The sequence below is a fragment of the Lampetra planeri genome, chromosome 15 (genome assembly GCF_965212315.1).
Source record: "Lampetra planeri chromosome 15, kcLamPlan1.2.h2, whole genome shotgun sequence".
NCBI lineage: Eukaryota > Metazoa > Chordata > Hyperoartia > Petromyzontiformes > Petromyzontidae > Lampetra > Lampetra planeri.
This window is the reverse complement of record NC_136121.1, coordinates 9,662,085-9,675,767: the sequence shown is the minus strand read 5'-3', so window position 1 is coordinate 9,675,767 and position 13,683 is coordinate 9,662,085. Positions and strand designations below refer to the sequence as shown.

The 13,683-nt window shown below is 45.5% G+C and overlaps 1 protein-coding gene across 4 annotated transcripts in view; it reads right to left on the bottom strand.

Annotated features, from left to right (window-relative positions):
* The window catches only part of LOC144722700 (arf-GAP with Rho-GAP domain, ANK repeat and PH domain-containing protein 1-like), a 76,955-nt gene that overhangs the window by 28,411 nt on the left and 34,861 nt on the right, over positions 1 to 13,683 (bottom strand). For all 4 annotated transcript variants that reach the window (XM_078601021.1, XM_078601022.1, XM_078601023.1 and 1 more), the window contains exons 8-12: positions 6,332 to 6,505; positions 5,514 to 5,583; positions 4,491 to 4,617; positions 3,120 to 3,337; positions 1,840 to 1,946 (exon numbers count right to left, since the gene is read on the bottom strand). In XM_078601021.1, coding sequence (XP_078457147.1) covers positions 1,840 to 1,946; positions 3,120 to 3,337; positions 4,491 to 4,617; positions 5,514 to 5,583; positions 6,332 to 6,505 — 696 coding nt within the window. The remainder of the gene's footprint in view (positions 1 to 1,839; positions 1,947 to 3,119; positions 3,338 to 4,490; positions 4,618 to 5,513; positions 5,584 to 6,331; positions 6,506 to 13,683) is intronic.

Sequence of the window (13,683 nt, the reverse complement as noted above, 5' to 3'; positions counted from 1 at the left end):
GTCCACATTTGTTTTGATTTGTTTATTCATTCGAGTCTCTGAGTCAGGGTGGGCCAGGATTTGGAGAGGACAAAGCTCCACCACTTTTCACCCAGGAAACTGGAGCGTAACCACATTAAAAAGTATATTATTATTGAACTTTTTTTCTTTTACTAGGTAAGGCCCGCTGCGCTATATAGCTCTTTTTCAGAAGCGACCTGGCCACAAATGATAGCTCAACGAAGTGGCTTATCAAGTGGACCAAATTCTCGAAACACATGTTTCTAAATGTGGAGGGTTAAACCGGAGGACCCGGAGAAATATCCACGTGAACATGGGGAGAGCGAGACACGCAAACTCCAAATATACAGCAGGAGTCAGGTTCGGGATCAAACCCGCGACCTCCTGCATACCAGGAAAGGTAGTAAACATCTCACCATTGTGGCGCCCCACTTAGATACTTCTTGACTCATTAAACAAACAAACAACTACGTATATTTTAGAGTGCACAACGTAAAAAAAATAGCAAATATACCAAAAGGATAGTTACAATTCTAAAAGTGTAACACCTTGTGCCAGAGGGAGGGCCTGAGAGATGTGAACTCCCCTGTCTGATATGCAGGTCGTGGGTTCGATCCCGACCCGGACTCTTGTAAGTTTGGAGTTTGCGTGCCATCTCTCCCCCCCGTGGTCGTGTGGATTTTTCTCCGGGTCCTCCGGTTTTTCCCTCCACATCTAGCAAAGTTATTTTATTTAAATTGTCAACACGATACGCCACTTTGTCGAGCTATCATTTGTGACATCCTGGTCGCTTCTGAAAAAGAGTCGTATAGCTCAGTGGGCCCTGACATTGTAAAAGAAAAGTTAGTTTAGTTTTAGTTTATGTGGCACATTAGGAATGGACCACTCTTAAATATGTCCTCGTGCAGCAAGGAAAGAAAGTGTGGTTTTGTGAAAGTCCTAATGTGCTGTGCAGGACATCAATACACTTGTGGACACCAGCATAAGTTAACTGAGTTGGGCCTGTTGGTGGCTGGCAGGGTTATTGATTAACCGGACTGGTACACCATTCACGTGGTTAATGGCGACTCGGTTGAGGATTGCTGTGCGTGACACATGTGATGTTGCATCATACAGGGAAAGGACCGAAAGGTTGTTTTTGATCGTTATAGAAATGTTCTAGACTTGTTCTAGACTTCAAGCTTGGCTTTGAATTGTTAGTTTGTGATATATTCAATAGGAGGAGTTTGAGCACTGTCTGCACTGTCAAGGATGATGTACTGTAGTTAATACTTGCAATTCTCTAACCCTAATACTGTTTATTCTATAACCATGCCCATGCACCCACAGTATGACTACTTGCAATGCTATTGAGAATAGAACACATGTACACTAGTAAGTTGTACAATGGTGACAAGCACAGTACGTATACTGTACACATACATACAGTACAAGTAATGGGTGTAAGATACCGATATAAGGATGGTATAGATAGACATACAGCTTGGGATTAAAGTAATATTCGAATAGTGATGTGCAAAGGTTATTGTCAAAGACAAAGATGGTTTAACAGTAGTAGAATTGGATTTAAGAGAAACTGTTATTGATTAGCCGGACTTGTACACCAGTACACGTGGTTAATGGCGACTCGGTTGAGGATTGCTGTGTGTGACACACGTGCTGTTGCATTTTACAGATTGACCACAATAAATGTGTTTGCCCTCGATTTGGAGCACCTGCCCACGTCCTTCATTTAGAGTGTGCAACATTTAACTCTTGCTGAGATCTCTTGGAACGGGAGGTCCTCTGTATTCTACGTTATGGGCTCCTTACAAAGGGGCCCCAGTGCAAGGCCTCTACCTGAATGTTCTAAACGCCGTCGTGAGATCAATGCCCTTCTTCTCCACCGCCCTCACGTTTGCCACGTTCATCTCAATGCAGGTGATACCCAACGAGGTGCGGAAGTCCTGAATGAATAAAAGAACACATGCACACACAAACAAAGATAAAGATCCCCCGTGTAGCCTTCAACAAACTGCTGGGGGCAAGTGCTGGTGGTGAGCACCTATGAAGGCTGGCAAGGCACACCTATTGCCCCACTGCTTCTCTACAATCAGCTTAGAATGCTCTACAACTGACTGGTGAGTACCTCTGTAAAAGAGTATGTTGTTCATTTTATCGAAGTTAAAATGTAGGCGTAGTTTCATTCTTTAAAAGTCTTATGTGCTTGATGAACCATAACTACACCTCTCAGACAACCGCCATGTTTGATTAACCGGCACCCTCCATTCCCCCACGGATGCGGGATAACAGAGCTTTTGCTGTCTAACGGTGAGTTACCGACCCTTTCTCGGACACCCTGTGATCACGCTCAACGATGTATAGTATTCCCTCGGTATTTGTGAGGAATACGTTCCGGAGATGTCCGTGAACAGATTTTTTTTGCGGATAATGATATTGGCCTATGAAATTAATTACCGTAAATAAATACATTAATAAGCTACTAAATACATAAAAAATATCATAAAACAAAAATATCTACATTGCTTTTCATACACGTAAAGTAAATACAAATAAATGTAAAGTAAATCTAAAATATTTCATAAATAAGCTTACGTTCAATTGGGATGATGCTGCACATCACCACTTTATCCAATCACTTTATCTCATCACTTTCTTGCATCTCATTCTCTCTCATTGCTGTTTTTCTCTCTCTCGATGCAGTGGTCGAGCAGAGTTTAGATACCGGAATCAGCCAAAATCGCGGGATCGAAAAAGTTTGTGAGTAACGAAGGAATGCTTGAAATGGACGTTTACAAAGTGCTTGCTACAAATTATCCACAATACCTTGCTGATCTCGTAAGGGAACATAAATCATTACGCAAACTCCGGTCACCCTCGCAGCGACTTTTGGCTAGCTCACCGCATCGTGTACTTTTGGATGCGGCCGTCTGGAACGCTCTCCCTTCCGAGATTAGAAAGCCACTGGGAGCTATCCATTTTAAAATCTCGATTGCAAACTAATTTCTTTAAAACTTTGTGTTTTAGTTTGTTGTCCTGTCCCTTGCACCTTCCGATTAGCACGGTTGGCTATGTACTGTGCGAAAGAAGTTTACAGACACGCACACACATAAAACAACCTGCTCGCTCTTGAAGAGCCACAGGCGGTCGGAGCAGCCAACGACGTAGAGCTTGGCCTTGCCGCGCAGCTCCAGGGTCCCGCGCTTCTCCTGTTCCCCCCACAGGGCCTCCCCGGGGATGACTCCGGCGCTGTGCAGCATGGAGGCCACGCCGCCTTCGGGGGACCGCTGGGCCTGGACGGCCTCGCGCAGGGCCGACACCCAGCCGGCGCGCTCCACTGCACGCCGCGAAATGCACGGTGGGGGTGATGGGGGGTGAGACGCTGGCTGTGGTGGAAAGCGTCGGTTTTTTTTGACGTCGCTAATGGCAGGCTAAATTTCGATTTAAAGCTTTCGTGACTGCAGGGATTCGTCTTCTTGGTTCTTTCGGTAAAGTCACGTAGAAGGGAAATAATAAAATAAAAAAAATAAATGTGTCGTAACCCTCCACCACCCGACACGGCCAATCAGTAAAAAAGTGTCACGTTGACAAAAGACAAATAGTTCACTGCTTTAGCCCACCGGTGTGTTGAAGCGTGAAACCACAACATTTACAATTTGAGTACGACGTTTCGCTGGTAATTGCATCCAGCATCATCGGGCAATTCGCAATTCGCCCGATGATGCTGGATGCAATTACCAGCGAAACGTCGTACTCAAATTGTAAATGTTGTGGTTTCACGCTTCAACACACCGGTGGGCTAAAGCAGTGAACTATTTGTCTTTTGTCAACGTGACACTTTTTTACTGATTGGCCGTGTCGGGTGGTGGAGGGTTACGACACATTTATAAATAACGCGATCTAAACCCAAAAACGTTGATTATGATAGCAAGACAACTTTCTCATGAGAGGTGAACTCATATTGACTTACCATGTCCCGCCTCCCCCCCGCCCTCCCCATTACCAACAGAGTTAATACTTGAAACCCGTTCAACCCTAGCTGGAAACCGTTACAATGTAAGGTGAGTTATTTCTTCCAGTTTCTTCAAAAGAAACCAGCTGGCCAGGCGTTGCCATTGGTGGCGAGCTGTTATCTCCCTCGCCTGGTTTACAGGAGGTCGTGAGTTCGATCCCAACCCTGATGCTTGTATATTTAGAGTTTGCATGTTCTCCCCGTGGTCGCGTGGCTTTTTCTCCAGGTCCTCCGGTTTTTCCCTCCACACTTAGAATCAACATCACACGTTGAGGGATTTGGCTGCTATACATTACCACCTGCTGATGAAAAGCTCAGTGGGCCATACCTGGTAAAATAAAAATAGTTTAGTTTTAGGTTTAGTTTAACTCTTGCTGAGATCTCTTGCAACGGAGAGGTCTCTTTTTATCTACGTTAGCGGCTCCTTGCGAAGAAGCCCAGTGCAAGGGCTCTACCAGAATGTTTAAAAACCACTCACCCTCCGAGTCGGCGCGGAACACGAAGGCCCTGGTCTGTGTCACCACCTCGAATTTGGCGTCTCCTCCTGTCTGAGCGAGGACCTCCTGGACGGCGGACAGAGGCAAGACGCCCTTGGAGTACACCTCCTGTGGTGTGGGACGTGGGGAGGTAACCGGGAGGAACGGGGAGGAAGAGTCGGACACCAAAACCCCGGTAAGAGGAGAACGGGCGGCTCGGGGGGTGGGGTCAAAGGTTAATGACGCGATGATCCTGGGTTTAAATCTGGGGTTCACCCACCTTGTCATTACTATTTGTATCGCAATTTTTTTTTTTACCAGGTATCGCCCAACTGAGCTATATAGCTCTTTTACAGAAGCAACCTGGCTACAAATGACAGCTCAACGAAGTGGCTTATCATGACGAGAAAATGTATAGCAGCCAAATACTCTGAGCGCAAGTCGATTACAAATGTGGAGGAAAAAATCGGAGGATCCAGAGAAAAATCCACGCGACCACGGGGAGAGAGACACGCAAACTACAAATATACAGGCGTCAGGGTCGGGATTGAACCCACAACCTCCGGTATACCAGGCAAGGGAGTAAACATCTCGCCTTCGTGGTGCCCCAACCTGATTTAAACCAGGTTTCAATCGAATAATATGATTAGTTCATGAAATTAACCGCATCACCAATGACAAAGAAACAATAAAATCGATTTAATCAACTAAATAGAAGGATTTCGGTCAAATCGCGGACTTACAAATATTTTTTTTACATTCAAGGTCGCGGTACAGTTGAATGTGTTGAGTTTTTATTGGAAATTCTGCTTGTTCAAAACTGCCAACGAAGTTCCAACAAATCATTAATGAAATCAATCTTTGGACTTTTACGCCGGCTAGTCGGCCCGGCTCAGTGACGAGGAAACGGTCCAGATGGCACTCTCCACCGATGGGAATCGAACGCGGGTAAGCAGCTGGGGTCACAGCGCAGTGCCGCTAACCACTACAACACCGCACCACCACCCCCGCCGACCGCCAGATACCTTGTCGTTAGAGTAGTAGTAAAGGTAGCGGCCATCACTCTTCACCCAGCGCTTCTGGAAAAGGTACGGCCTGGAAAAAACCGTGAGGGCGAGAAAAAGCATGGACACGTTTACACGAGAATTGAACTCGGGTTTCCAGGTTCGTGGCAGAGTGCGATGGACCATTGCAACGCCGCTTCCTTCTTTCGCCACCTTCCCTTGCCCCCTTTTACGCCGTAAACAAAACCAAAAACCCACGAGGTCATTTTTTGTTCGGTCCTCACAAATTGCGTGGCGACTTTGAGCTTGGTTCGTTTTTCGCTTGCGAGTGCTCACATCGCCAGCATTCGCCGTGGCTGTCGTGAGCTCAATCCCAGAAGAGGGCAGCCCTGCAATTTCTTGCTCAAGATGATGCTTGGGCCTTCTAGAGAACCCTAGAGTCAAGTTCAAGTTTATTTCTTTAACAACGTGAGAACTCAAGAGACCAGGATGAGTCTCATTTATAAGGAAGGGGACTATGATTGCAGCTGTGTATCGTCCCAATTGAGTAATTTGCGGGGCAAGTTTCGAATTTTGGCACCCCTGACACTGGCACACAATGCCCTGCCCTTGCGAACAATGCCAGGGGGATCTTTAGCATCCACCACGAGATGAAACAGACACCGCGTGGCATCACTATGGTCGACACACACCGCCGCAGCGCTAAATCAGCACGGCCGCCGGATTTGGAACCGCGAACCCTCCGCGACAACGAGCGGAATGGGTTGCAAACTCCGCAACTCCGTCGGTGGCCCGGGAAGGAACCCCCTACCTGGCCCCGCCCTGCCCTCCCTCCTCACCCCTGCGGCGCTTGCTTGTCGAGCCAGCCGGCCTTGATGCCGCCGCTGCTGACGGGCCGTGGGGCCAGGACGATTTTTCCGTCGCCGTCGCCCGTCGAGTAGACATGGCGGTCCGACTCGGCCGCCCCCTCCACGTCCGTGACCAGGCTGTAGACGCGGTCCTCGTCGTCGGAGCTGGACGCGAGCGACAAGAGGCACCGTGAAATAAATAAAACAAGTTAATCGTGGTTTTCCGAGCACAGGCCCAGAGGCCCAAAGAATGTCTGTGTGTCCCGCGCGTCACGTCACTCCACGTCGGCCAGCCCCCCTCATGAATACTTATGAAGAGATGACGTCTTCCAAATAAACACCCCCTTCCCCTCCATTCATAATAATTAGCGGGTCACGTCACTCCACATGGGGGGATGAGGCGCCTCCTCCCCCCTCCTCGGCGTCAACTTACAACCCTCACTACAAAGGCAGAACCCTCACGTCACGCAAACTCCGTAACGCTGTTGAGACATCGAAGTAAAAAGGACGTCATGATGAACATGGGATTATAACCTTTAAATGAAATAAGTCTGTGTCACCGCGGCCTTACAAATTGCACACGAATTGATGCAATGAATATATCACGTCGCGGTCTGCTTTTCGCTTGCAAGTTTCAGATTTACTGAAATACACCCGTCCTTGGACGTGCAAAAGGCTCGTGTAAATATAAATGTGCCGTTAAACCCGCCACAACGCGACACAGCCAATTAGTAGGGCTTGTCACGTAAACATAAAGCAGGCCAGCATGATTGATTTGGGCCAAGGTGATTGCACGCACTTGGGTCAAGAGGCAATCATCATCAGGTGTGAAATCCACAGCAAGAAAATTTGAATTTATTTTTGAAAAATGTTCTTGCTGTGGATTTCACACCTGATGATTGTTTGTGTTGCAGTCGAAACGTCGTGAGAATTTGTATTGTTGAATATTTGTATTATTTTATTATTTCCCTTCTACATGACTTTACCGAAAGAACCAAGAATATGAATCCCTACAGTCACGAAAGCTTCAAATCAAAATTTAAGTGGAGACACTTTGAAGCCAATAACATGACATTTGTTATCACGTTACAGCGTATTATCCGTTGTTTTTTCTATTAAAAACGATAGTCCCATATAAATAGTAGCATTGTTTTGAAGCACCCTGTATAATGTATTACTACCGTACCCTGCAATTGTAATGTTTAACACATTTGTGTTTAATGGTGGGTGGTGGGAACTTGAATGCGCAGTCCACGGTGTGTGTGTCCCCACCCCCCGCCCTCTCTCCCAGCTATTCACATTCGCCCTTCGGATCGCCACGCAATGACAATTAAAACGTCGAAACGGGTTCACACGGAGACGTGTCATGGGGCCCAATCTGGAGGGATACGACGCGGAATGCGACGCGATAAAACGTGGCCGAGAATATGTTGTCTCCATGCGACCGGATATAAATCCTGCAAAAGATATGGGATATCAGGTGACGTCTGTTGTTTGAAACAAATGTGCTCTAGATTTGAAGCTTTCGTGACTGCAAGGATTCATACTCTTAGGTTTTTTCGGTAAAGTCACGTAGGTAAAAAATAATAAAATTAATAAAAGTAATAATAGTAAATCTAGCTGTGACGGTTCCACCTGATGACGGAGACATGTGTTGCCTCCGAAACGTCGTGATTTTTTTTATTTTATTTTATTTTTTACGAACAAAACGCCGACACTAGCCTCCCAGTAAACATGGAACATTGGTGCGAACTTTTGCCCAACGGTTCCGACCACATGCCAACAAACTTTTTTATTTTAACAGATCAGGCTCACTGAGTGATCTATCTCTTTTTCAGAAGCAACCTCGGCCACATATGATAGCTCCACGAGATGGCTTATCATCACGTGGAAAATGTATATGAGCCTAACGTTGGCTCGAAGTTAGCTCGACGTTGGCACAGCGTTGGCCCAACCACCGCCCAACGTTTGCACGTTTTCTGGGCTGTCGTAGGAAAATGTTATCCTTTTGCAAAAAATAAATAAACCCTCAACACATTCGTCAACAACACTGTGTGTGGCCTTAAAAGGAAAACAAATATATTACATGAGACGTTTTAGGCAATGTACCTTCTTCACCGCACATAATGGTCCTGCTAGCAAAGGTTACAGGCTAGGCGTAGTCACGCGTAGCAGTAATGATGTAAAGTTCATCAGGGGTGAGAAGCGGCGATTGTAAAAACGGCCAAAAAACCCGTGAGAACGTTGAAGTCCCGCTACGGTTGTCCGGGGCAAAGGTCGGAATCAACAGCAGGCTCCCGGCAAATACAGGTGTGAAAATAGGTGCAGCAGCAGCAGTAGCATCATCCTCTTTTTTTTTTACAAAGTTTAAAGTCGAGCCACGTTTCCGACGATGCAATGTCGCCATTTCAGCGTTTTTACATCGGCAGTGGCGGCTTTAAAACCGCGCGTCGAACTCCTCCGATTTGGAGCAGCCTCACTTTGTGGGTGGGTGTGTGTCAGTGACGTGCGGTGAGGTCAATGGCTGGGGAGGCCTTGGTAGTGTCAGAACCAGATTCACACGCTGAGGACGGCGTGGCCTCACGCGTGTTAGACACGTCCGTCCCCCTCAGTGAGGCAGATGTGATAGCTGCCTCCCCTGGTGCATTTTTCATTGCAGTTTCATGACGAGACCAGCGAGCCTAAATTATCTTTATACACACACGTGAAAGAAGTTACCTGGAGTATGGAAGGCGAGGACATTAAAAGAAGGGGTCTACAAACATTACATTGGTGACATACTGAGATAGCAACAGCACGCGCTTATTGCCCGCGCTCCATCCAGTTACTGAGGGGTTGCGCAATCAAAGGGGAGGCTGAGCTCGTCGCTGCCTCACCTCTCGTCTCTTCCTGTATTTGCAGCGGACCTCCGCAAATGTGGTGATTTTGACTATAAAAATTATTGGAATCGTACAGAAATGACATTTATAACACAGATCAGTGGAAACATCTTAATATTTGTTTAATTTTATTGTTCTTTTTTTTTTAGTTTAACACGTAGGCTTTCGCGACCAATATTGTTCATAATCAACGATTTTTGGGTTTAGATCGCGTTATTTATAAATGTGTCGTAACCCTCCACCACCCGACACGGCCAATCAGTAAAAAAAGTGTCACGTTGACAAAAGACAAATAGTTCACTGCTTTAGCCCACCGGTGTGTTGAAGCGTGAAACCACAACATTTACAATTTGAGTACGACGTTTCGCTGGTAATTGCATCCAGCATCATCGGGCAATTCGCCAGAATGGTGAGGCTCTGCTGTGTCTCCCGTTCTTATATAGAGCAGCAGCAGGGTGACGTCATCATTAACTCATTAACTCATCAGGTGCAAAGATTTGAGGGGGGGGGGTTATTGTAATTATATACTTGATTAGTAATAAGGCTATTGTTACGATGCGAGTTGTAGATTAGTAATCATTTGGAATGTGTTCTATTGTGATTATGCTACATTAATAATCAGTTAGTGCTTGTTTCCCTTATAAGGAATTGTAATGCATCTTATTTAATAATACGCTTCCAGGCCGCACTAAGCCTGTAGCTGTCTGAGCGATTAAAGTTATTTCTGTTTCTCTCAATCTCAATGGATTCTCTAATTAGTCTTTGCCAGTAGTAACTAGTTTTACACAACACTTCAACGTTGTCAAAATCAATTGAGTGTCCCTGTTGACAAGCATGTTCTGCCACTGCCGACAGTTGTGTTTGCGATAGTTTAATATTTCTCTGGTGTTCTTTTAGTCTTACACTAACGTTACGCCCTGTCTGTCCAATATAGCATCTGCCACATACACAATTAATCCGATATACACCTTCTGTTGATAATTTAGGTAATTCGTCTTTAGTGCACGTTACTAGTTGTTGAATTTTGTGTACTGTACCAAATCTTACTGTAATGTTTTGCTTTTGCAAAACACGGGCTAATTTGTCAGTTACTCCTGAGATAAATGGTATTTTTATTGTTTTAATAATCTGATCGCTTTCAGCAGTGTTGCTTTGCGATCGTGATTTGGCATTTAGTGCTCTGTTAATTTGAGCATTATTGTAGCCATTCTGTCTTAGTGCTTCTTTAACATGTTTAATCTCTCTCACTAGACTTTCATCATCTGACACTGTTTTAGCCCGATGTATGAGCGTCTTGATTAGAGAGGATTTCTGAGCTGGGTGATGATGCGATTTCGCATTCAGATAGGCATCAGTGTGCGTTTGCTTTCTGTAAACGCTGTGTGTTATTTTACCATTTAGGTCATGCCCAAGTAAAATATCCAGGAACGGGAGTGTGTTATTCACCTCCATTTCCATGGTGAACTGAATGGCCGGGTTTTGTGCATTGAGATGATTTAGAAAATCGTTAAGTGTATCTTTACCATGTGGCCAGACAACCAAAGTGTCATCCACATATCTAAACCAAAAGGATGGTTTTAATGTGCTCGAGGCAAGTGCTCTGGTTTCAAAGTTTGAAACCAGAGCACTTGCCTCGAGCACATTAAAACCATCCTTTTGGTTTAGATATGTGGATGACACTTTGGTTGTCTGGCCACATGGTAAAGATACACTTAACGATTTTCTAAATCATCTCAATGCACAAAACCCGGCCATTCAGTTCACCATGGAAATGGAGGTGAATAACACACTCCCGTTCCTGGATATTTTACTTGGGCATGACCTAAATGGTAAAATAACACACAGCGTTTACAGAAAGCAAACGCACACTGATGCCTATCTGAATGCGAAATCGCATCATCACCCAGCTCAGAAATCCTCTCTAATCAAGACGCTCATACATCGGGCTAAAACAGTGTCAGATGATGAAAGTCTAGTGAGAGAGATTAAACATGTTAAAGAAGCACTAAGACAGAATGGCTACAATAATGCTCAAATTAACAGAGCACTAAATGCCAAATCACGATCGCAAAGCAACACTGCTGAAAGCGATCAGATTATTAAAACAATAAAAATACCATTTATCTCAGGAGTAACTGACAAATTAGCCCGTGTTTTGCAAAAGCAAAACATTACAGTAAGATTTGGTACAGTACACAAAATTCAACAACTAGTAACGTGCACTAAAGACGAATTACCTAAATTATCAACAGAAGGTGTATATCGGATTAATTGTGTATGTGGCAGATGCTATATTGGACAGACAGGGCGTAACGTTAGTGTAAGACTAAAAGAACACCAGAGAAATATTAAACTATCGCAAACACAACTGTCGGCAGTGGCAGAACATGCTTGTCAACAGGGACACTCAATTGATTTTGACAACGTTGAAGTGTTGTGTAAAACTAGTTACTACTGGCAAAGACTAATTAGAGAATCCATTGAGATTGAGAGAAACAGAAATAACTTTAATCGCTCAGACAGCTACAGGCTTAGTGCGGCCTGGAAGCGTATTATTAAATAAGATGCATTACAATTCCTTATAAGGGAAACAAGCACTAACTGATTATTAATGTAGCATAATCACAATAGAACACATTCCAAATGATTACTAATCTACAACTCGCATCGTAACAATAGCCTTATTACTAATCAAGTATATAATTACAATAACCCCCCCCCCTCAAATCTTTGCACCTGATGAGTTAATGAGTTAATGATGACGTCACCCTGCTGCTGCTCTATATAAGAACGGGAGACACAGCAGAGCCTCACCATTCTGGCGAATTGCCCGATGATGCTGGATGCAATTACCAGCGAAACGTCGTACTCAAATTGTAAATGTTGTGGTTTCACGCTTCAACACACCGGTGGGCTAAAGCAGTGAACTATTTGTCTTTTGTCAACGTGACACTTTTTTTACTGATTGGCCGTGTCGGGTGGTGGAGGGTTACGACACATTTATAAATAACGCGATCTAAACCTAAAAATCGTTGATTATGAACTTTTTTTTTTACTTTTCGTAACAGCTATTTTCATTGGAGTCTGACAGGTGAGGCTCTGCCTCCCCTGCCTCCCCTGACCGCACGTCCCTGGTGTGTCTCCACCTGTTTTGTGAGCGTAGCCGAGGCGATGAAATCACGTCGCAAAATATTCTTCTCCTCGAATCCCGATTGCTGCGACAGCTGCAATCGGGATTCTCCCCTTCGCGGACACGAGCAACGCGTTCGCCAATAACGACGCCGTGCGCGGCCTGGAAAGCAAAATAATATAGACAAGAGGCAACGTTTCGGGCTACGGCCTTTCCTCAAAGCACGTGAACATTCCACGTGGCACATTCTTCACGTGCTTCGAAGAAAGGCCGTTGTCCGAAACATCGCCTGTTGCCTATTTTCTCCCTTCGTGGCCGTTATTGACGAATGAATGCTTAGTGCTTTGCATGAGATCATGTTTCAAGTTCCTCATACCAATTAATGTCGCGTGGAAGTGACAGCTTTAGACCGGGCAAGCTGCGGTCGTCGTCGCTGTTACTGCCCACCGCCGGGGAAAGACATCCCCTCCATGACTCGCTTTCCTCGGTTTGATCCCGTGCCAGCCGTGACCCCCTGCACTCTGAAATTCCGTCCCGTTGCTGCTGCTACAGTCTCTTCCGCCGTTTCTCCTCCGCTTTCTCTTCCGCTCACTCGGTCTACACTCCGTGGTGAGCTTCGTCTCTCATCCCTCTCATCAGCTGTTCTCGCGTTGCGTTCTGCCCCCCCCTCCCCCTTCCCACTTGGGTTATCTTGCTCTAACGAGACCAGCGTCGGTGTTGGTGAACCTGTCACTTAACCTACCTATGAAACTGTGAACAATTGTTTACTTCACCAGGTAAGGCCCCCTCAGCTACGTAGCTCTTTTTGCAGAAGCGACCTGGCCACAAATGATAGCTCAGCGAAGTGGCTTATCGAGTGTCAATTTATAGCAGCCAAATACTCGAAAAGCGTGTTTTGTTAATGTGGAGGGAAAAACCGGAGGATGCGGAGAAAAATCCACGTGACCACAGGGAGAGGCGTCAATGTCGAGATCGAACCCACGACCTCCTGTACACCACGCGAGGTAGTTAACATCTCACCACCACAGCACCCTTCTTTGACTTACTTACGCTATTACTATTTCCCGTAGAACTTTGGCAAATCTGCAGAATTAGTTTTTTTTTATCTTCATGCTTAGGCAAGCCAAATTCTAATATTCAATGTTGCAAGTTCCTCATGCCAATTAATGACACACAGTAGCGACGAAAATAGACTGGAATTTTACCTCGCAAGCTTCTTGCCTCGAGTTACAATTTCCTCATGACGACTGATCGGCATGCCAGAAATTTGAATAAAGGGTTGGCGGACGACGAAAAGACACAACGGCTCCGAGGGCGATGATGGAAACGAGTCA